Source organism: Aulonocara stuartgranti (assembly GCF_965226115.1).
Source record: "Aulonocara stuartgranti genome assembly, chromosome: 23".
NCBI lineage: Eukaryota > Metazoa > Chordata > Actinopteri > Cichliformes > Cichlidae > Aulonocara > Aulonocara stuartgranti.
The window spans coordinates 49164925-49190161 of NC_138958.1; the positions used below are offsets into that span (position 1 = coordinate 49164925).

At 46.7% G+C, this 25237-nt stretch overlaps 1 protein-coding gene across 1 annotated transcript in view; it reads left to right on the plus strand.

Annotated features, from left to right (window-relative positions):
- The window catches only part of LOC309701281 (ribonuclease inhibitor-like), a gene marked incomplete at its 5' end in the record, with an annotated part of 286714 nt that extends 266072 nt beyond the window's left edge, over window positions 1-20642 (plus strand). Inside the window, 2 exons of the mRNA XM_082525374.1 lie at window positions 19313-19486; window positions 20162-20642. Of these exons, the coding sequence (XP_082381500.1) occupies window positions 19313-19486; window positions 20162-20174 (187 nt within the window). The 3' untranslated portion in view covers window positions 20175-20642. The remainder of the gene's footprint in view (window positions 1-19312; window positions 19487-20161) is intronic.
- Window positions 20643-25237: the final 4595 nt, after the last annotated feature.

The window sequence follows — 25237 nt, forward strand, 5'->3', positions numbered from 1 at the left end:
AGAAATAAATGATCAGCATTTATTAAATAATAATGCTCCATAAATAAAAGAAAACTGTTGTTTTTGTGCATAACAAAAAGCTCACAATCGTGCAGTCAAAATGTAAACAGACGCTGAGCATAATAACAAGCAGCTGCTCTGTTCCCAGGTTCTACTGCGTGACTGACAGCCTGGAGTTTGAAATCCTCTTTGTAACCGAGTCAGGAGTGGACAAACATCTTGAGAAAGTTGAGGGTAAACAGGAATGTTTCCTCTGGATGAGTCCGACTGTACCAGAGGAAAAGGGGAAAGATGCAGAGAAGACAGCGCGAATGTAACAGGTGCCATTTATGGTCCTTATACACACTCAATACAGTAATATTACGTTGAAGCAGAGTACGTATCACTCCGCGAGGCTCCTCGTAGCTGTAATGCTCCAACAATCCATCAAGTGGTGCAGCCTCGTAGCTTAGTAAAGTCGTACCAAAACATCTTTTGAAAGGTTTCTGAGCGCCGTGTACCACATAAAATCGGTTCGAGGTCAGTAAGCACAACCAGAATTCATCCATGAGGCGCACTGTCGATTTATGAGAAAATTACAGGATTTTAAGTGCAGAAAATATAGTTTATGGTTTTCATTTGATCTTAGCAAATATCTACGCCTCTAATTGGGACGATCACAGATTTTTCACTAATGTCTTTGCGCGGCTCCCCAATATGTCATCACACAATATCATCTTTGAGGGAGACCTAAACTGCTCATTATCTGCTATGGACCACAGTTCACACAAAAGTACACTTAGTCCAAAGTCAGCATGCGTCATTCAGAGCTTTCTTGATAATTATGGGCTGGCTGATGTATGGTGATGAAACAAAAAAACAAGGAGCACAAGAGACCAGAATAAACCAAAACAGGCCAACACAAAACAAGACCATTCACGAGTCCACAGTAAAGTCCGGGGGCCGACAACACAAGAGCCGAAACAGTTCAGGGGGCCGACCCTGCACACAGCAACGGCGGCGACGGGCAAACAGTTCAGGAGGCCGACCGTGCACACGGCAACGGCGGCGACGGGCAAACAGTTCAGGAGGCCGACCGTGCACACGGCAACGGCGGCGACGGGCAAACAGTTCAGGAGGCCGACCGTGCACACGGCAACGGCGGCGACGGGCAAACAGTTCAGGAGGCCGACCGTGCACACGGCAACGGTGGCGACGGGCAAACAGTTCAGGAGGCCGACCGTGCACACGGCAACGGCGGCGACGGGCAAACAGTTCAGGAGGCCGACCGTGCACACGGCAACGGTGGCGACGGGCAAACAGTTCCGGAGGCCGACCGTGCGTGCAGCAACGGCGGCGAGGAAGCAGGTCCGGGGGCCGACCGTGCGGACGGCAACGGCGGCGCGAATGCAGTTCTGGAGGCCGACCGTGCACACGGCAACGGCGGGCAAACAGTTCCGGAGGCCGACCACGTGGAAGGCAGTGGCGGCCACCGAGCAGGTCCGGAGGACGGCCGCGATGCCAGCGGCGGCGACGAACACCTTCCGGAGGCAGTCCCCGAAGGCCATGACGCCATCTTAGAGGCCCTGAAAACGGCCGGCAGAGGCGAGGCGGAACGGGTCGAGCTGGCACCGACGGCGGCATGGCAACCACAGGACCAGACGAGGCAGGACCAGACGAGGCCGGACCAGGCGAGGACGAAGCAGAGGCCGGACCAGGCGAGGACGAAGCAGTGGCCGGACCAGGCGAAGATGATGAAGACACGGAGGCTGGACCAGGCGAAGATGATGAAGACGGCAGCGGGACGGCTGCGGAACCTGACGGCAGCGGGACGGCTGCGGAACCTGACGGCGGTGATGCTGCAGAAGGTGATGTGGAGATGTGCTGGCTGGGTCCTCCAGGACCACCAGCAGATGTGAGGATGTGCTGGGTGGGCTCCACGGGCCCTCCAGCAGACGAGGCTTGAGGCTGGCTGGGTTCTCCTAAACCCCCAGCAGACGACGCTTGAGGCTGGCTGGGTTCTCCTAAACCCCCAGCAGACGACGCTTGAGGCTGGCTGGGTTCTCCTAAACCCCCAGCAGACGACGCTTGAGGCTGGCTGGGTTCTCCTAAACCCCCAGCAGACGACACTTGAGGCTGGCCGGGCTCCTCAGGCCCTCCAGCCGACGAGGCAGGACGCTGGCTGGGTTCACCTGAACCCCCAGCTAACATGACTTGAGACTGGACGGGCTCCTCAGGCCCTCCAGGGAAAGCAGTCTCTGAAGCAGCAGGTACGGAGACCTCTGCCAGTGTGGACACTGGCTGGGACTGAGCAGCACCGTGGCTAGACTCAGGCAGCAACAGTGGGATACAGTCCTCAGAGGGCTGGAAGTGTTCCCCAATACACTCAGCAGAGGACTGAGGCGGACGGGTGAACTCACTTGAGCTCTCAGGGGGTGCTGAGAGCCGAGACTGTTCAGGTGAGTTCTCCGGTGAGGCTGCTGGTGCTGGTGTCTTGACCTCTAGGGGTCCAGAGTTGGCTGGTGACTGACACCCAGCCTCTGGGGAGGCCCTAGAGGGAGCAAATGTCTCTGAGATGGCCAGCTTAAATGAACCAGCAAAAGTTTGTGTGGAGTGTGTTCCCTGCTTGTAATGAGGCTGTGAGGATAAAGGCTGGGTAAATGAGTGGACAGGCTGCTGAACTGGTGGCAACTGAGCTACAGGTAGCAAAGTAGTAACAGGTGGTGGAGTGGCTGGCTGAACTGATAAGGCTGATGACTCTCTTGCCAACTGAGCTATTGACTGGGCTATGGACTGTAACATGGTGTCTACTGGGTCTGACTGTGACTGTGATGGAGGTGATGAGTGAGTGGCTGACTGAGTTAGCGACTGCTGGGAAGCTAACCGAGCTACCGGCTGAGCAGCTGACTCAACGAACACAGCCCCGGTATAAACAGTCATATGAACTGGTGAAACAGACAGAGCGTCTTTTCCACTCACCACAGCCGCCAGTTCTGAAGTCCTATTCTCCAGCTGTGGGGCGACGCGCCGACGGCGCGATCGTCGCTTCCTCCCGGGCAAAACCTCCGGCGGGCCGGGCAAAACCTCCGGCGGGCCGGGCAAAACCTCCGGCGTCCGGCTGGGTTGGGAAGCGATAGCGGCTGGTGGGTGTAGGTGAAGTTCGTGAAGGATGAAGTCTTGCGCGAGTGGGTGTAGTGAGTCCAATAGCCAGGGATAATCCGTGAGCAGCTGTTGCAGTCTGGCTTCCAGAACGTGGAGGAATGCTTCTCCCTCATGCTCTAGCCACAGGTTGATTATTTGTGAAGCGGAGTTCGTGATGAGGTCCCGAAGCTCCGTGGGTGGGGTGAATGCCGCTGGATCCATATCTGGCTGGTCCGTACTGTCACGGCGAGTGAGGTGAGCCGTGTGGAGGCAATGAAGGAGGATCCAAACGCAGGCAGTCGTGAAGGTGTGAAGGTGGTTTATTGAGCATGAAAGTAAATACAAACGGCAAAGGGAGCTATGACTAACTAGACTGGGAACAAACTAACTACAGAACACGAACCTGAACATGAGCAGAAACACTTGGCGGTTGACAGCAGGGAAACACACAGATGACGCAGGGTGGAATACACAGACGGACCAGCAACTACAATGACGGCAGACATGACTTAAATACACAGAGAATCACAGGGGAATTACACACAGGTGGTGGACACAGCTGGGAATAATCAACAAGACGAGACAAAGGTAAAACTGAACACACTCACATGAGACGCAGACCATCACAATAAAACAGGAACAAGCAACCATCACACTAAGACACAAACTCGACATAGAGAGACAGGCAGAAAATGGCACATGGAGCTAGACAAATACTAAGCAGACACAACTGAAGAACAAATCCTAAACACCACAGAAACATGAAACTCAAATAATAAACATCATCATAATCAACACTACCAGAGAACAAGAAAACAACCCCTGATGCAAACTAAAACCAAAACATAATAAAACTCAAACTACTGGGTCCGACGGACCCAGAACCGTGACATTTTCAATGTGTATTCCTGATGCCTGCTCCAACTATCAGCCATGGAGATTCAACTCAGTGTTGTTAGCAGATGAAGAGTTTGTCAGTTACAAAAGGTCTCAAAGAGATTTTTTTTCTATCAATCAGACCCCAGAGATGTCATCATCAGTCATTTGGGAATCTCTAAAAGCATCTGAGAGGCCAAATAATTTCATTTTGTGCCAAACAGAATAGAATAGAATAGAATTAGAATAGAATTCAACTTTATTGTCATTGCACATGCACAGGTACAGGGTAACGAAATGCAGTTTGCATCCATCCAGAAGTGCTTTAGTGACATAGATATATTACAATATATATTAGCAATAATATAGATATGTGAGTATATTACAGAAATGGGTCTATTATGGTATGTTATAATGTACACGGTATGAAGTATGTTGTGAATATTCTATAACTATAAGTATGTACAGGCTGTAGTGAGTACGAGCTATGTACAGAATATGAACAGGATATAAATATGAAAAACTATACAGAATATGAAATAAATAACTTTACAGAAATCTGAGATATACAGCTATACAGAAATGGGAACTATGCAAGTTGTAAACAGTTGTAGGATTAAAGATTATCGAATGTACAGAATGATTATTTACACAGAGCTAGTGCAGTTAAGATAAGTGAGGGTGTAGATAGTTTCTACAGAGGCTATATAAAGTGCTAGTGGTTGTGAGTGGTGATTCAGTCCATGTTATTATTGTGTGTTTGAGGGTACAGTTGTCCATTGTGGGTGTGTGTATGTTCAGTCCATGAGTTTAACGTGGGTCAGATGTCAGGAGGCAGAGTTCAGGAGTCTGACAGCTGTGGGGAAGAAGCTGTTCCGGTACCTGGTGGTCTTAGTTCGGAGGCTCCTGTAGCGCCTCCCGGAGGGCAGGAGGGTGAAGAGTCCATGTGATGGGTGACTGGGGTCTTTGATGATTTTCCCAGCCCTTTTCAGACACCGCTTCCTGTAGATGTCCTTTATGGCAGGAAGTGGTGCTCCGGCGATGCGCTGGGCAGTTTTCACGACCCTCTGCAACGCCTTCCGGTCCGAGGCAGAGCAGTTCCCGTACCAGACTGTTATACAGTTGGTCAGGATGCTCTCGATGGTGCAACGATAGAAGTTCACCAGGATGTCTGAGGACAGGTGGTTCTTCCTCAGAGTCCTCAAGAAGAAGAGGCGCTGGTGAGCCTTCTTGACCAGCTTGGAGCAGTTGGTCGTCCAGATGAGATCCTCGGAGATGTGGACTCCCAGGAACTTGAAGCTGCTCACACGCTCCACAGCTGTCCCCTTAATGTGGATGGGTGGATGTGGGTCAGCATTCCTCCTGTAGTCCACGATGAGCTCCTTGGTCTTCTCAGTGTTAAGCAGCAGGTTGTTTCTGTCGCACCACTCAGCCAGACGATCCACCTCCTCCCTGTAGGCGGCCTCATCGTTGTCACTGATGAGGCCAATCACCGTGGTGTCATCTGCAAACTTAATGATGGTGTTGGAACCATCAGCAGGTCTGCAGTCGTGGGTGAAGAGGGAGTAGAGGAAAGGGCTCATCACACAGCCTTGTGGTACACCGGTGTTCATTGTGATGGTAGATGAGCAGTGGTTATCCAGCCGGACATGTTGGGGGCGGTTGGAATAAAATAGGGACCGAGCGCCTCTCTCAGTTAGCTGATGAAATGACTAAACTACATGCTGTGTACAGCCACTCTCCTGAGCCTGTATTATATACACAGCGGTTACAATGACAAACTGAATACAATCTCATATCTACAAAACAAGCTTAGTCAAAGTTGCAGCTACGCTTATGAACATGGAGAAAAAACAGGCGAGTTATCAGCTCACCAGCTACGACTAAGAACAGCTAACCAACTATCCTTGAGATCTACAATGACCAGGGAATAAGGTCTACAGACAACCAAACTATCCTTGAGATCCACAATGATTTCAATAAGGTGTTTGATATTCCCTCCTTGGGAGAAGATGCGATCGCTAGTCTGGAGGAACCTGTCTCTAATGTTGAAATTGAAACGGCCGTACGGAGCATGCAGTCTGGAAAATCTGCTGCCCCGACGGGTATCCATCTGATTTTTTCATAAAGTTTTCTGACCGACTGAATTCACTGTTAAAATCAACTTTTGAAGAATCCTTCCTCTCACAGTCGTTGCCTCCAACAATGCATCAAGCAGTGATGTGTTTAATTGTAAAACAGGAAAAAGACCATTTAGATTGTCGTTCATGTCGTTTAATATCTTTGTTCAACACAGACACCAAGATCCTGGCTCAAGTGTTGGCCCGTCACTTACACAAGTATTTGTCCTCCATTATTTCACCAGACGGGCTTTATTAGGCACTCTTTTTTGAACATTAGAGCTCTATTAAATATCATTTATACCCATGTTAAAGGTGATACATTGGAAACTGTAATTTGGCTTGACGCAGAAAAGGCATTGGATCGGGTGAGATGGGATTTTTTTTTATACGCTTAAAAAATGTGTCTTTAATTTTGTATCTTGGATAAAAGTATTGTATTGCTCCCCTCTAACAGCCGTCCAGACTAACAATAATCTGCCCTCCAGGACAGGGATGCCCTCTGTCTCCTTTTTGCCATTGAACCGCTAGCTGTTGCTCTGAGACAATGTGTTGGTGTTGAGGGAAAACATGGAGGGGGTATCGAACATGAAGTCTCTCTTTATGCCGACGACATGATTTTATTTATTTCCAACCCATCGAACAGCCTCCGCAAACTTTTGGATAGACTTACAATAATAATAATAATAATAATACGTTTTATTTATAGGCGCCTTTAAGAGCCTCAAGGTCACCTTAATGCATACTTAAGGAATTTGGGACAATTTCTGGATATAAAGTGAATTTTGGGAAGAGCGAGGCAAAGTCTATCTGTACGACAACTGGGGAGTTTTGTGTATTTTAGCCCCTTTTAAACCCAGCTATAACAAGTTTAAGTACTCGGGCATCTGGGTGACAAGAAAACCACAAAGACTTGTATAAAACTATCTTCCTTTATTGTCGAAGCTTAAAGAGGATTTTGGAAAATGTGAGTTTTGCCTCTTTATATTTATGGTGGGAATGCAGAACAAGGAGCAAAGATGAATGTGATGCTGAATCAGCAGAAGACTTGGACTCATTTGATTCCAGCTTTGATATCATTGATTTCAATATGTCCATTTCTGTCACACTTCACCTTTAAAAGTGAAGCCATGAGGTTCCTGGAAGGAAAACACGACTTTTTCAAGTCTTTGTCCTGTTTTTATGAGAAATGTACGACTTTAATGTGAAACATTCAGAGTTTTTTCTATTGTTGTGTTTGTTTGAAGCTGCTTCCTGTTGGCTTCAGCTGTTTGGAGTTTCCATTTTCTAAACTTCTACATTCTGAACCTTCTTCAGCTCTGAACAGATGATGAAACACTGAATGATTTCAAGCTCTTTGTCTAATAAACTTACATCTTTCATTCTTTATACAGATTGAGGGGCTGTGGTTTGTCAGAGATCAGCTGTGATTATCTGGCAGCAGCACTGAAGTCCAACCCCTCCCATCTGAGAGAGCTGGACCTGAGTAATGACTGGTTTTCGACTAAGAACAACCTGCAGGATCCAGGAGTGAAGCATCTGTGTGGTTTCCTGGAGAGTCCAGGATGTAAACTTGAAACTCTGAGGTCAGTCAGCATGTTTTAGTTGTGCTGAGATGAATATGATGTGAAAGTTGTGCTGACACTAAACTGCAGACATCAGGCTGATATTATACTGATCCACACTGAGGATCTTCATGGTAAAGTCTGTTTTCTTCTTCTCTGGTTTAGTCCATTGACTGCAGCAGAACAATGTTCACATTTCAAACCTTCAAAGAAGAAGAAAAATCCTCCACTGGAAAATTCACTGTGAAACTCTCAAACTCTTCATTGCACCTTAAAGTCTGTGTGACACTGAAATCCAAAGCAAAATGTGCGTTTGCTTTACAGACAGCAGTGCAACACAAACATACACACATCATCCAAAACACAGTCCAACATCCAAATCTCCTCCACTGCCAGCATGAATGATGGGAAAGAGAAGCAGGAACACTCTGACATTCAGGGTTAGAATGAGTTTCATCAAGCAGACTGTGAAGATCAAAGCTGCATTAGAAAGCTTACATGAATGAATGAGTGGACAGAAGTGGACAGAGATCATCTGAAGCACTTCAAAGGCTTTAAATCAGCACATTTCTCTTTATTCTTTATCAACTCTGTTAGTTTCTCTCAGTTTTCTGTGGAATGAAGCTAACAGCAGGCTAATAAGATGCTGACCAATAGGTTTCTATTAAAGGTTGTAATTTGTATATGAAAAAGTGCTTTGGCTCAGCAGGGATCAGCTTACAGGTAGAATACAGCTGCTGGATGGGATTAGCATGTCATAGCTATCTACCAAACTGCTAACTGGGGGATTTCAGGCCATCTATGGATCATTTTTGCTAACTGTTTATTCAGCTTAGGCTCACAGGGCTGCAGCCTGTGCCCTAGCTGTCATAGGGCAAGAGGCGTGGTCCACCTGCACAGGTGAGCAGTCCATCACAGGGCCAACAGAGAGCGACAGAGAAGCACTCCCTCACATCCACACCTACAGCCAATGTAGAAGCACCAATGAACCTAAGCAGCATTTCATTGGACTGTGGGAGAACATCCAACCTCCACAGAAAGGCCCAGCTGACCAACAAGCTTCAACCTACAACCTTCTTGCTCTAAGGCACTAGTGCTAACCACTTTTGCCCATTTCAGCCCAAATCCTGCATCTTCCTGTTTCTGACTCCAGGCCAGCTCCACTAACACTTTCTCATCAGACACTGCCACCTAGTGGAGGAAGTCTTAGTTCCATTTGAAGCTTCAGATTACAGTTAGTTCCTTTACAAAGAGGTGGAGGTGGTGGGGCCACAGCACCATCATCACTGAGTGCCATAGGACACTTAACCTTTGTTTCCATATGCTGGGAACTTCCTGTTGTTCCAAGGAGGACTGGAAAATGTGTGAAAATCTCCCAGTCAGTTCCTCACAGCACACTTCAATCATTTCCCTCCCACAGCATCAGGACCAGGGCTTTTTCTCTCTTTGGTCCCACTAAGAGATTTCCACACAAACACCTCATCAGTGGGACTCTCAGAGCTACCAGCCCTTTGCTACAATCACAAAGCTCTTCATTGAAATCAATGATATCAAAGCTGGAATCAAATGAGTCCAAGTCTTCTGCTGATTCAGCATCACATTCATCTTTGCTCCTTGTTCTGCATCCCCACCATGGACTTCATTCCTTTCCAAGCCAGCCTTGAGTGTCCTTTATTCAGCTCATCCTCTGCTTTACTTTTACACCTGATTTTAGCTGCTTTATCTCTCTTTCAACAGGTTTCTGTGCCTCAATCTTTTTCTTCTCTCCCTCATAACAAGACAGTTTCTTCTGCCTGAGAACATGTTGGAGTGATTTACTAATCCAGGGCTGCTTATTGGGGAAAATACTTCCTGTTTCCAAAGTAATCCCCATTTTTCCCAGAAAGAAATGTCAGTAGAAATCGATGATCTAAGTGAGAACATGAGCCCTTAAAAAGTCCCAGTGGGTGCAGTCAAAGCAGTCCCTCAGTCCCAGTATAGAGTCTTTGGTCCAGACTGGAACAGCTGTGTGCCCAGTTTGAGCTCTCTTCAGTGCTGTGACCTGACAGACCCAGAGGGGCCATCACATCACATTTAGAAGCTCCCCTGATGGAGCCACAACACATGTCCAATACTTAGTCTGTCTTGTTGGACCAACTGGAAGAAATGATTCAAGGACTTAGTCACAGAACAGAGATTCAAATCTCCAAAATCCAACTGGCTGCATCAGGACATATAGTCTGAAACTCTGCACAGTTTCCTGTTTGAAGCTGCTTCCTGTTGGCTTCAGCTGTTTGGAGTTTCCATTTTCTAAACTTCTACATTCTGAACCTTCTTCAGCTCTGAACAGATGATGAAACACTGAATGATTTTGTAACCTGGACGTGTGTCCCTCTATCTATAAAGAGATGATCTATACTGCTCGCCCAAGTGCAATGTCTACAATATCCGAATCTAGGTTTGGGAAGGAGATTGGCGGTAGCAACTCTGTAAGAGCAATGAGACTTCCAACCCACATAACACGCACGACCACAGGCTTGTGAAACAAAGTTTGCTTTATATATTTCCTTTTGGATCAGTTCCCTTTGCTCATCCTCAATGTAGGGATATCTTCAAATGCAGTAACCATCTCAAATGCATCACAAAAATAATTGAAACAATCAAAATAGATGTAAGACAAGAAACACAATATTTCAACACCCCAAAGAAAAGGAAAAAAGAAAAGAAAATAGCATGTGAGTGTCCAGTTCCTTATGGTGTCAGTTTATTCAGTTACCCACTGTCCTGGGTTAAGAACTGAAAACAACCTGAATCTCAGGCGGAGAAAAAGTAGCAAAAGAAAATGATAAGGTATCTCTCAGGTGGGCTTCCTTTTGTTTTTTTCCCTACCGCCCTCCTGGTACGGCAGGCATCAACGTGTCGGCGTCCTGACACAGAGAAGGCCTCCACAGCAGCAACAGTGTCTTAGACCCACGATACCAGCTCCTCACTTGGCACCCATGGAACTGTACCTCAAAAAAAAACCAGTCTGCACACAAAAATGCAGAATGTTAGATGTCCACATTCCTTAAATGTCCTTGTTCCTAATGTCCTTGGTTCTTTTGAAATATTAAAATAAATTTGCATCTTGTGACACATTAAAAGTAAACACACCGGTATTACTGTGCATCACCCGCAGTTACAGTAACAGCACAGCTATTGCACGTGAACTGCGCATAACCACTTAGCTGGCCGCGGCTGAACTAGCAGGCCCAAGAAAGTAAAACACTAGACACTCATAATAAACAAAACTGTCACAACATTGCAATACTATGAAAACACATCTTAAACATCATTAAACACATTTACTACTATTCTGACTGGTTAGTTATTTTTTTCCAGTGCATTGAACTGCAATAGCGGTGCTAAGTGAGCTAGGCTAACTCACCAGAATAGTTCAAAAAGTTCAAAGAAATACTCCGGCTCCTTTCAGGTAGGTACCCGTCTGTGGTTCACCGCTAACGACAGCTCTCTCACAAATGTTAATTAAACCTCTTTCCTCTCTTTCAACTGGAAAAAACCGTGCTCCGCGGCAGCATGGAGTTTTTCCTTGCCGTCCTTTTTCCTCTACACCACACCTTCACGTGCACGGAGCCGCAGATGGTGCCTTCAGGGCAAGCCCGGAAATTAAACTATCAGACAAGGACTACGATGCATTCAAAGAACCCTGTACTTCTGATTGCTGTAAATCTTACCAGGGTTACATTCTCCCCCTCTAGACTGCATGAGTCCCAGCATGCATACCTGCCCCTACCGGTACAGACACATGTGAAATAGCAGCCCCTAAAGCCTGAAAGAATGAACTAATGGCCAAGGTTAAAGGCTCCCCCAGCTCATCGTAGGTGAGTTTCCGAGGCGGACGTCTCTCCCTAGTAGAACGCCGGACACTTGCGTTCTCGGACTCTTGACTCTCAGATACTACATTGTCAGTGTCTGCAACTACAGGGTCTGTGGTGATGAGATCTGTGTTCTCTTCATCAGGTGAGATTTGTGTCACATCAGGTTCAGGAATATCAATGACAATATGGTCCGGAGTCCTACAGTGTGAAGTAGGATGTGTAACTGAACCACTATTCTCAGAGCTAACATAAGGAGTTCCTGGTTGAAGCTCGTGAGTAGGTCTTTCAGGTAAGTGTGCGGAACTTTGGGGCACAAAAGAAGGGGTGTCTGGGTTTAATACCCTGGAAACTGGCTGAGGCTCATTGAAGCCTCCTTCCCTCTGCAGGAAAGGACCCTTCGTGATGATTTCTGGCATCCATGTATTAGGATACAGTTCATCTTCATCACTGTACGACTCGTCCTCCTGACAATCAGTGTCCCCTTGCACGCCTTTTGTTGTTTTGCCCCTCAGTCTCATTTTTCTCGATGCGTCAGTGGAAGAACTTTGCTCTCTGATCTCAGTTACAGGTAGGAACCCGCACGGCAAAAGAAGGTCTCTATGCAACGTACGGTGTGGCCCCTCCCCTGTCTCAGGTTTGACTACATAAACAGGACTGTCGCTAATCCGTCTGACAACAACATGGATTTTCTGTTCCCACCGATCTGCCAGTTTGTGTTTCCCCCTGATATTCACGTTTCTCACTAAGACCCTATCCCCTTCTAAGAGTTCAGCTGCCCTGACCTCCCTGTCAAACCTAGCCTTGTTCTTCTCTCCCATCTTCTTGGCATTTTTAGCAGCTAATGAGTAGCTCTCCTGTAGGCGTTGACGAAGGCCCTTGACATACTCTGAGTGGGTCTTGTGACTTGCCATATCAGGTTGGATTCCCAGGACAAGATCAATCGGCAGTCTGGGCTGCCTACCAAACATTAGTTCGTAAGGCGAATAGCCTGTTGTACTGTTTCTCGTGCAATTGTATGCGTGGACCAGAGGTTTGACAAAATCTCTCCAATGATATTTGTCTCTTTCTTCCAGGGTCCCTAGCATACCAAGGAGGGTCCGGTTAAATCGTTCCACTGGGTTTCCCCGGGGATGGTACGGGGTGGTACGAACTTTGTCTGCTCCAATCAGTGTGCAGAGTTCTCTGATCGTCTTAGACTCAAAGTCCCTGCCCTGGTCGCTGAGCAGACGACTGGGGAACCCGTAGTGAACAATAAAGTTCTCCCATAAAGCCTTCGCAACAGTTCTGGCTTTCTGATCCCTAGTCGGCACCGCCACAGCAAATTTTGTAAAGTGGTCGGTGATGACTAAAATGTTTCTCGTGTCTCTATCATCCGGCTCAAGGGATAGATAATCCATACAAAGAAGTTCAAGTGGATAAGTAGCAGAAATGTTTTCCAAAGGCGCGGCCCTCTGAGGCACAGCCTTCCGCCTGAAACAGCGTTCGCACTTTTTGCACTTCTCCTCGATGTCTCTGGCCATTCTCGGCCAGTAGAACCTGGCACGAGCAAGCTGAAGTGCACGCTCAGAACCGAGATGGCCAACATCATCATGCACTCCTTGCAGTGCCCTCTCTCTGAACTGTTCGGGTAAGACCAACTGATACACCAGTTCGCCTCGCTCAGACCACTTCCTGTACAGGACACCATCCCTGAGTTCAAGTTTTTTCCACTCCCTAAAAAGAAGTTTGACATCGGGATGTTCAAGGTTTGTCTCTCTGAAACTGGGTTTTACAGCTCTCCTCACAAAGGTGATGACACGTGAGAGAGACGGATCATTATTTTGAGCATTACACCAGTCAGAGTTAGCCATGGATGGTAAAGTGTCCTCATCGAAAACATCAGGCACTACAGAAGGGTCGACAACAAGAGACTCCGCAATGACAGGCTGCTCTGAATGAGGGTGACGTTCATCTTTAACCATCACAAGATGACGTTGACATAATGCAGAGAACACCTCATGATCCATGTCATCTCCTGCTTCCATGAACCGTTTTTTCATGTCCTCTATTCTCTCTCTTTCTTTAGTGAAAGCTTCATCCTCAAGAGGCGGACCTTGAGGCCGCCGGGATAACCCATCTGCATCGCGGTTGGCCTGCCCTGCTCTGTACTTGATGGTAAACTGGTAAGTAGAAAGAGCGGCTAACCAGCGATGACCAGCAGCATCTAACTTCGCAGATGTCAAGACGTATGTGAGGGGGTTGTTGTCGGTAAGCACAGTGAAACTTGACCCATAAAGGAAATCACTGAACTTTTCACAAACGGCCCACTTTAAGGCCAAGAATTCGAGTTTGTGCGTAGGGTAGTTTCTCTCGCTCTTGGAAAGACCTCGACTGGCATACGCGACAACTCTGAGCTTCCCCTCCTGCTCTTGATAGAGCGCTGCCCCCAATCCATCGCGACAAGCGTCAGTATGTACAACATATGGTAGTTGTGGATTCGCAAAAGCAAGGATGGGCGCAGACGTCAGTTTCTTGATCAGGGTTCTGAATGCACTCTCACACTCTGAAGTCCACTCCTCACCGAGCGGTGCATTAGGGCTCACAAGAGTCGTGAAGCGTTCCCTCTTGTACACTTTGCCCCTTTTCTTTGGTGGATAGTAGCCTGCTGTCAGGCTATTAAGAGGTTTGGCTATCTGGGAATATCCTTCGACAAACCGCCGATAATACCCTGCGAAGCCTAAGAAACATTTAAGCTCTTTCCTATTTGAAGGACGAGGCCAGTCTCTCAAGGCGGATATCTTGTCAGGGTCAGTATGAACTCCTCGTGCATCCACGACATGACCAAGATACTTTACTGACGTCTTAAAGAAGTGACATTTCTCCGGAGAAAGCTTTAGACCGAAATCTTTAAGACGGTTCAGCACCTTCATGAGTCGTGCTTCATGTTCTTCCAATGTGTCTGAAAAGACAATCAAGTCGTCCAGAAACACCAATACCTCATTGAGATGCAAGTCACCGACACACCTTTCCATAAGGCGCTGAAAAGTGCTTGGTGCGTTCGTGACACCCTGAGGCATGCGATTGAATTCAAAGAAGCCGAGGGGACACGTGAAAGCGGTTTTAGGCTTGTCTTCTTCGGCCATCTCAACCTGGTAATAACCAGATTTAAGGTCCATGACGGAGAACCATTTAGCACCGCTAAGGGCAGCAAAGGTCTCCTCAATGTTCGGAAGAGCGTATGCATCTCTGATGGTTCGAGCATTTAGCTTCCTGTAGTCGATGCATAACCTGATAGAACCATTCTTCTTCCGGAACAAGACCACTGGGGATGCAAAAGGGCTCTGTGACTCTTTAATGATTCCTGCATCAAGCAGTTCTTTAAGATGCTCCTTGACTGCCTCCCTGTCACTGGGATGAATAGGCCTTGGCCTCTCCTTAAAAGGAGTCTCGTCATGTAGCCTGATGTGATGTTTCACTGCAGTGGTGTGACCATATGACAGGTCATCCACAGCAAAGACTTCTGGAATAGATCTAAGCTTGGTGGTGATACGATCTTTCCATTGTTCAGATATTGGTGAATCATCAAGATTGAACTCGAGGTTGTCACTGTCAGGCTTATTGTGATGAGAGTCACCTTTCACTGGTCCAAGTGATGTGACCTGCTGAGCTGCACATATTTGAGCAATGATGCATTTTGGCTGCAGCGTAACATCATGGTCACTAAGATTGCGCAGGACGACCGGGACCTTGCAGCGAGACTTAGATGGAATGTCCATCAGAGCAGCTTCAAGGAACACGCCACCTGGCAACCTGTGATGTTCATTGGGTTCAAGCACAAATGTGGTCTGACTGTTCCTTTTCAACCTGACATCACCTGTGATGCAGCACTTTTGTTTTGCAGGGATGGTGATGTGATGGGGTTTCCACCATGTAACCTGACAGGATGAGCATGGTTGTTGAGGTCATGGATCTGGGCAATATGCTGGAAGATCACTGCAAAATCTCTAGAGAAGAGTTTGCAAACAACCTCTGGACCATCCTGTTCAAGTACTTGTTCATAAAGTCGTAATAACACATTGGTACCAATCAACAGGGGGGTCCTGCTGTTGAACTGACACTCTGGCACCACAAGTGCTAACACGACTAGCTCCTCTTTCCTGCCAGGAACAGACAGCGGGAAAGTGACACGCGCTTCTATGTAACCAAGATAGGGGACCTGCTGTCCACCTGCTCCTTCGATTTCAAGAAGGGCATGAATTGGATGTATAGGTAAGTGAGACAGATGGTTCTTATGGAAACACTCGGACACTGTTGTAACTTGTGAGCCAGTGTCCATTATGGACTCACACTGCACACCCTCAAGAAAGACAGAAGCCGCACAACGAGGACCTACAAGCCCTGCAGGTATAGATCGCTCTGTGCAACGGTAGGTTTCAGTCATTGTGTGGGTTATGACTTCCTTCTGTGTTCCAGCACCATCAACTGATCTGTTGGGACAGGGGTTATCATCAACTGCAGCTCCTGGACGTCCCACTACAGGAGCTGCTACTAGTTTAAAGTGAATGGGGAAGCAGCCTGCTGAGCTAAAAACTTATCCTGCCTCTCCCGGAGTTCTGCATTTTTCTTGCGAACCAGTGCGGGGTTGGGTTCATTCGAGCAATGAGCAGCAATGTGGTTGTCTTCCCCACACTTAAAACAAAACCACGGCCTCGGCATTCCAGGCACCTTAAGGCCCCTCTTCATGTTACTACTACTGATTGCAAAGCAGTCGGTCTTTTCAGTACTCTCTCTCTGATTTTGTGCTAGTTTTTCAACTTGCTTTGTCAGTTCAGCTATCTTGTTCTCAATATCAGAGGTTTCATCTCGCTTTGCTTTTACCACTAGGGGAGGATTACTATCATGAGTGAGGCTCGGTGGCTTTTTGTTTAGCTTTTCCAACTGTTTAGTTAGCTCATTTACTTTCTTTTCAAGCTTTGATGTCTCATTCGGCTTTGAGTTAGGCAGTGGGACAGGCTCACAGTCATAAGAGGGCATATCAAAAACATGGTGGGCATACATGTTAGCTTTCGAAGCACCTAAATGCTTTTTCATCCTATCTAGCTTTGTGGAACGGCGGTCTTCCTCAGTTCTCAGCATGAGGAGGAATTCAGGAAATGTTGGTGGATTTCCCTTTTTGCACTCTAACTGTAAGCCGATGATGATGCTCTGATCCCAACAGCCCCTACAAAACTGTCTGAGCAAATGATCATTGGAATTTCCAGCTGAGGCTCCCCCTCTAGAAATTGTTCTTGTGAGGAGGCTATGGAGCCTGTTCAAGTATGCTGATGGCTTCTCTCCACTATCTTGGTTAGAGCCGAGAAATGCCGCAAACAACTCCTCTCCATCCTCCACAACACCAAAAGCAGAGTCAAGTTGAGTGATGTAGACACTTGGTGGTGAAGAGATGCCAAGAGGCTTCACAACATCAGCTGCTGGACTCAGCAAGCTCTCAAGAATCCTTCTCACCTTGTGAGCATCATTCAAGGAAGGATCGTTAAGGAGAAGATCAACTTGGGTGTGCCATGTTTCGTAGTCCACCTCACCGTTTGGCCTTGGCATCCGCCCAGAGAAGGTGCGCAACCTTATTTGTGGGGATGGTGAAGTGGTGGACTCACTTCGGATGACATGCTCCACAATCACTCTCTGGATCTGGGGGGGGTTAAAAACATCCTCACTGATGTGGACTGGGCTCGTTGGTAAACTAGCAGATGCACTATAAACATGTGTGGGCTCTGCAGGCTCATTTTGATCATTATTAGGTGTGTTAGCATTTTGAGCTGCATAGGGCTGTGTAGCATTACTGTGTACGTCATGTGATGTGCCCTGGTTCCCATGCAGTTCCTCCTGAAGCACATTCAAGAAACCTTTCCTGCCACTGCCTGCGACAGACTTTAGTTCGTCCAGGTATCTGCAAGCTATCTCCCTCCCCACCACTTCCTGACAAACATCTCTAATGGTCCTCGCAAACCACATCACAGCTGGGTCCTTTGGACTTGGTACGGTACCCAAAGTAATGGGGTCGATTCTAGAGATAGACCTGTCAGATGCATACTGGACCAGGGCTCTACCCTCTGGTTGTCCTGATTCGTCAGGGATCCTCACTAATTTAGAAATATCTCCATTAACTTTGAACACAGCAGTTATTTCCTCATCTGTGTATTCTGGTCCTATACCTGTTACATACAGGGAGTTTTGACCATTAACCTCAAAACGATTGCAAATATCCATACCTGACTCAGTGGAACAAATCTCAAAAATCTCAAACGTGCGTAGTGTGGGGTGGAAGATCAGAAAGCTACTATTAACCAATCTCCTGGCTGGCTCGCCACTTTTTATGTAACCTGGACGTGTGTCCCTCTATCTATAAAGAGATGATCTATACTGCTCGCCCAAGTGCAATGTCTACAATATCCGAATCTAGGTTTGGGAAGGAGATTGGCGGTAGCAACTCTGTAAGAGCAATGAGACTTCCAACCCACATAACACGCACGACCACAGGCTTGTGAAACAAAGTTTGCTTTATATATTTCCTTTTGGATCAGTTCCCTTTGCTCATCCTCAATGTAGGGATATCTTCAAATGCAGTAACCATCTCAAATGCATCACAAAAATAATTGAAACAATCAAAATAGATGTAAGACAAGAAACACAATATTTCAACACCCCAAAGAAAAGGAAAAAAGAAAAGAAAATAGCATGTGAGTGTCCAGTTCCTTATGGTGTCAGTTTATTCAGTTACCCACTGTCCTGGGTTAAGAACTGAAAACAACCTGAATCTCAGGCGGAGAAAAAGTAGCAAAAGAAAATGATAAGGTATCTCTCAGGTGGGCTTCCTTTTGTTTTTTTCCCTACCGCCCTCCTGGTACGGCAGGCATCAACGTGTCGGCGTCCTGACACAGAGAAGGCCTCCACAGCAGCAACAGTGTCTTAGACCCACGATACCAGCTCCTCACTTGGCACCCATGGAACTGTACCTCAAAAAAAAACCAGTCTGCACACAAAAATGCAGAATGTTAGATGTCCACATTCCTTAAATGTCCTTGTTCCTAATGTCCTTGGTTCTTTTGAAATATTAAAATAAATTTGCATCTTGTGACACATTAAAAGTAAACACACCGGTATTACTGTGCATCACCCGCAGTTACAGTAACAGCACAGCTATTGCACGTGAACTGCGCATAACCACTTAGCTGGCCGCGGCTGAACTAGCAGGCCCAAGAAAGTAAAACACTAGACACTCATAATAAACAAAACTGTCACAACATTGCAATACTATGAAAACACATCTTAAACATCATTAAACACATTTACTACTATTCTGACTGGTTAGTTATTTTTTTCCAGTGCATTGAACTGCAATAGCGGTGCTAAGTGAGCTAGGCTAACTCACCAGAATAGTTCAAAAAGTTCAAAGAAATACTCCGGCTCCTTTCAGGTAGGTACCCGTCTGTGGTTCACCGCTAACGACAGCTCTCTCACAAATGTTAATTAAACCTCTTTCCTCTCTTTCAACTGGAAAAAACCGTGCTCCGCGGCAGCATGGAGTTTTTCCTTGCCGTCCTTTTTCCTCTACACCACACCTTCACGTGCACGGAGCCGCAGATGGTGCCTTCAGGGCAAGCCCGGAAATTAAACTATCAGACAAGGACTACGATGCATTCAAAGAACCCTGTACTTCTGATTGCTGTAAATCTTACCAGGGTTACAATTTCAAGCACTTTGTCTAATAAACTTACATCTTTCATTCTTTATACAGATTGACTCTCTGTGGTTTGTCAAAGATCAGCTGTGATTATCTGGCAGCAGCACTGAAGTCCAACCCCTCCCATCTGAGAGAGCTGGAGCTGTATGGAAACAACCTGAAGGATCCAGATGTGAAGCAGCTGTCTGATCTTCAGCAGAGTCCAGACTACAGACTGGAGACTCTGGTGTAAGTAGAGTGATGGAGTGAGTGGGTGGTGCTGTCAGCAGTATTGTACTAAACACAGTCAGTATGAAACAAAGATCCAGTGTTTCCTGTAAAGCTGCAGCTTCTCAGTGAAGCTGTGAGAGGAGAACGGTGACAGGCTTCAGGATTGGACACAAACACTTCCTGTTTCTCACCTTTATGGTCACCATAGTAACGTCTGACATGCTCTGATCAAACGCTGTCAACAGCCAATCAGCTCTCTGAACAAAGCAGCACGCAGACCAATGACTGCATTGATTTCCAAGTTTAAAGCAGTGAAGAACACAGTCTGTAGGTGAGGAAGAATTTAGTGAGAGCAGATGTTTGGATGGAATTCCTCCAGTTAACAGCTGGAACCGTCCATCTGGATTGTTGGGCTTGTTGTTGGGGTTCCTACAGAGCTCAGAGTGGACACACCAAGGTTCTTCTAATGAATGAAAGTCCAAACTCAAACTAGGAGGGAAAAAAATTTTCAGCAACTTCAATAAAAATCCAAAGATTAGAAAAAGTGAAGCAACAATGAGTCCTAGTACAGTCCCAGCACTGACGTCCCTGCTGCTCTTTATACTGGATGTGCTGCATCACTGACTGACAGCTGATGAAGAGTCTCTGGAAACACTCGTTTATCTCCTCTGCTCTTCCTCCTTCTCTCTGCAGGTGGAGGCCATGATGGTAAACAGGACGGTGTGTGTGCTGAGAGAGGAGCAGCTGTGTCCTGATGATCCAGAGAGGTTGAAGCAGCAGCAGCTTGTGTGTAGAGACGCTCTGACTGGGCCATGTTACTGGGAGGTGGAGAGGAGAGCTTCATCCAGCAGTGACTGACAGAGGAATGAAGTGCAGATGACTGTCAGTGCTGCAGAGTGAACTGCTCTGAGAACAGCTCCACTGTCAGACACAATGTAGAGTCCAGCATCAGCCCTGTGTGTCCCTCTGGATCTGACAGAGGATCATCAGTGTATCTGGACTGCTCTGCTGCTGCTCTGTCCTTCTACAGTCTCTGCACAGTCTCTGTCTCACTCTGGAAAGATTTTACAACTTGTTGTAATTACAGAACGTTAATATAATATTCAAACATGTGATCTTCTCTTTATTTCTGAATCTTTACCAAATAAAGAAAAACCAAACTAACAAACAGAAGCTGTCGTGTCCTTTTTCACCACATCTGTGAATCTTTTCTGTGTTTTTCCTCTTTTCCTCCTTCCTGCAGCTCCATCTTCATCATTCTGTGTCCAGTATATGTGAACACGTCCAAAGCATCTGAGCCTCATGTTACCCGTTTGTGTGAGTTACGCCTGTCGTTGTGTTGTGGTGTATAAATAAGGGGCAGGAGACAGCGCTGGATCTCCGAGTTCTTTACTCTCAATTTCTGCAACATCTGCAATATCTAGAAATGCAAACCTGTGAGCTGTGTGTGTTGTGCGTCTGCTCGGCCACCTCTCCTCCGGCCATGCTGGAAGCAGCTGTGCGTTTGACAGTTTTATCGACTCGACAATAATCGAACAAATTAAATGTTCAAAAATATCAACTTAAGCACTTCAAAGTCAACAAAAAGCTTAAAACAATGAAATAATATTTCACTGACAAAACAACAGCTCATAAGAACGATACACAAAATAATACAGAAACAAACAAATAAAAGTTATTAACCAGGATCCATGTTTTTGTCACAAACACTGAATCAGCTGATTCACTCTTTATGTTTCTGAGTTTGTTTTGTGATTATAGTTCTGGTTTCTGTTTCTGTGTCTTCACTGTGTCCCACGTCTCCTTACTTTGGACTCTGTGTTATATTTCCTGTTTTACTTTGACAGTCCTGTGTTACTGTTTCCTGTCTCGTGTGTGTAATTGGTCCCAGCTGTGTTTCCCTCCTGTCTCCCGTTCCCTGATTACTAAACTGCGTCCACGCCGCCGGCGCTCCTCTCCACAGCTGGATTCCAGGATTTCAGAGCATCCAGCTGTGGTGAGTGATGGAGACACTTTCTCTGCTCCCTCAGTAATCAGGACAGTTTATTGAACATCAGAGGACATAAAGGACTGTTTTTCACCTGCCCGTTCTGAACCTGGACATTAAAGACTGCTGGCTTCAAGGACATTAATCCCAGTGTCAGCCAGCCAATAACAGCCTGTGTTTTTCAGCTCTTTAGGAGTCAGAAATGAGAAAGACACAGACTGCTAACCGCTCCCTGCAGGAAATAAGCTCCGCCTCTTCCTGTCCTGTATATGAGTGATTCTGACATGAGACACAATGAGTTTCCTGTTTATTGTGACTTAAAGCGAGCAGCAAAGACACTAAACTGTGTGTTTCCAGCTGAAGCTGCTTTTTGTGTTGCTCCCACAATCCTGTCTAAAACAGTCAGTGAGGAAAACTCAGTTTATGCTTCCAAGCTCATTGTGAGAGGGCACATTGTGTTCCTGCAAGTGCTGATTTTGTCTGCATCCCTGAGTTTAGTGAGCTGCCTCCAAGGACTTGTGAAGCCCAGTGTGTTAAGACTGCATCTCCCAGATGTTTCCACCTTTCCAGCAGAGACTATAAATGTTCCCACAAAGGCTCAAAGACGGTTTGATTTTCTGAGTGTTGGCCTCAAGAGATTGCTCAGTGAGCACCTGAGTGTTTCTGGGACATCGGACACTAACTGGAACTTCAAGTCTGGTTCTGAAGCTGCACATGCAAAGACTGTTTCTGGTTGTAGAGACCTGGCTGTTCAAGGGATTGTAACCTCCCCAGAGGCTGAGCTGCTGACCTCAGCTGACTCTGGAGCCTTGAAGGTAACTAAGTTTGCACCGCTCGGGTGAGCCATCTCAGCTGCAACAGCCTCCACAGAGAGCTCACGCAAGCTTACCCAGCCTGCTGAGGATTTTATGCTGCTGCAGCCCAAAAGGCATCCTGAGCTGGCTGACAGCCACCCACAGCTTCAGCTGCCTCAGCCAGGGGTCTCCACACCTGCTGGCCCTGCATCTGCTCTGACTGGGGGCTCCGGAGAGCCGCGCCAGCCATCCATCTCTGCTGGGGCTCCTGTTTGAGAATGTAGGAGTGTAAACTTCAAATATCTGCTCGGTTTGTCAAGATATCACATATTTGCAAAAGTGCTCTGACGTTTTTGGAGACGTCTGTTACCCACCATCTGGATAGCTAACCGGGAGGTCGAGGGTCATTAGAGCCGGCGAGAACAGCGGACTCCCGGCACATCGTTTTTGGACCCCCACGGCCTTTGGCTGTTCAGGTTTAAACATGATATATAAGTCACTTAGATCACGTAAAAATGTTATCGTTTGGCTTTTTTCAGTGTTGTTTGTTTGGTTTGGCTGAAGTTACAGTTTTCACACAGCTGAATAAACGTCAAACAGAAAAGTGATTAAACAGAAGTGTGAGACGGTCGAGAGTTTACTCCAGTGTCCTGTTAGATTTTAGACAGCAAGGAGCAGACGGCTGAGTTTATTAAACTCCACCGAGACAGCGGTGACGCGGATCTGAAGGCCAGACCGTCACAGCCGCTCACTTCCCGCCTACCCGACCTTTGGAGGACCCGGCCCACGTAGACCTTGAAGGCCGGGTCCTCAGGAGGATGCAGCCTGTGAGTTTGGACACGCCATGACACATGATGTTCTACAGCTGATGTGTTTAAATGAGCTCTACAGGTGATCAGACTTATTAACGTTACCAGCATAATAAACTGTCCTGTCACTGAAGGTGTCTGCCCAACAAGGACGTGGTGCTGAATGCATCCAGACCCCTGCTGACTGTCTTTGCAGCTTCGGTCAAAGGTACAGTGTCCACTGTGACCCTGAGAGCAGGACACAGCCAGAGGTGAGTCAGCAGTTACAAACTAAATGCTGCTGACATGAATCAAACTGCTGGATAACCCACTGCTCATGAAAATGGCACCTTTCTGTTGCTTTTTGAGATTACTGAGAATATTTGAATTGTGACTCAGATGGCAGATCCAGGCTCTCAGCCTCCAGCTGAAACTTCCAGTCCTCCCCCAGCCAGAAGCTCTGATGCTGGGCTGAGAGACTTTGATCCTTCCCTGGATCCAGAAATCCAGGAGGGAGAAGGAGAACAGGACCTCCTTCCTGATCTGGAGAGGCCTGAGGGAAAGAAAGATGGAGCAGACAGAGCTTTGAACAAATCCAAACCTCCTGAGCTTCACCTCCACAAAGGTGCAGACACTGATGCACAGATTCACATGTGACACCTGCAGCGTCCAGCTTGTGCCGCTAACATTATCTCCACTCTGATACAAGCCTCATTCACTCGCTCACACACGTTCATACAATCACCTTTTCCTCACAGTCACACACATGAATGTAATGAGGGGAACTCGGGTTCACTGTCGTTCCTCAGGATACTTTGATATGCAGACTGGAGGCTCTGTGGATGAAACACCGACTGTCTGAAGCACTCTGAAGTGTTCATGATGGACTTCATCCTGATTAACACTACAATACTTGTTAGAGGCCTTTTATATGTAATAATATTCTTTTCCATTAAAGCTCTGAACATTCTCACTCTTTCTTGACCAGGTGTGACAGGTGAAGGACACCGGCGAATAGGAGGACAGAAGCTGAGAGCCATTAGTCACATGACTTCAGCTGCTGCTGCCTCACCAACCACTGGCCCCTCGGTGAGTCTAGAGTTACAGCAGTGGCCACAGGAAGTGCACACGTGTGATCTAAAGCTACATGTGGGCCTGTGACCATCAGTCTTCTCACTGTGGTAGACGGGTTTGTGAGTCCCTGTGATGCTGGGAGTGTCCAGGACAGTCGCTCCTGATCGGGTCTCTCATGGAAAGCTGGTCCCAGGAATTCCTGGAAAATTCCTCCACAAAAGAGAACTGGGAACATAAGTGCAGAGTGACAGAGGTGCTCAGCAACCCTGCTGTTATATGGGAATAGAACCAGAATAGTCGGCAACCACTTGAGTTAAGTTAGCCAAAGAGATGCGACTCAGACTGACTTCATCATGTTGGCAACGTGTCTGCATTGATAAACTCCAGTTATTGACAAATCAGAGAATAATTCCAGTCGTTCAGAGACAGATTGTGATTGTTTGGAGGATGTAATCGTTTCCCTTCAGGGAGCGTGTTGGACGCTCAGTGTCCGGGTGATTAGCTGATGCAACTACTTAGAATCAGTTTGTGAATATGAAGAAAATCAGTGCAGTCACTGGACAAACTCTGATTCTTCCTAGTTTCACTCTTGTTTCAGTCCAGTGTGACTGAGGTGGTAAAAAATGATCTGACTTTTAGCCACACAGCTGTCTGCTAGAGAAAAAGCCTTTGTGCACAACTTTCTTAAAGGCAAACGGCACCATGTTCACTGCAGCTGCAGCAAACGCAGCAAAGAGTGAAAGTTGGACTGAGAATGTTGTGACTGTTTCATGAGAAAGAGCAGGAAAACAAGCATCACACACCCAGACACAGTGCTGGGATTAGAATTAGACTTTAGAGCCAAATGTAGGACAAAAGCTTTAATATGAAAGAGGAAAACCCAACAACAGCCAGAGCATGAAGCTCAAATCTATACCAATCACCAAGAAAGCTGACAGGCCTGTGACACGTCAGAGACGCCGTTCAAATCATAAAGAAGTTGGTTTATTGACAAAATGTAAAAAACCAAAAGAATCAAGTCAACCTTCAGTTTCGAGCGAGTAGACCAATCAGGCACAGCAGCAGCTCTAGAATAAGCAACAATTTGATGTATTACAAACAACCTTTCATATACACACATACATAT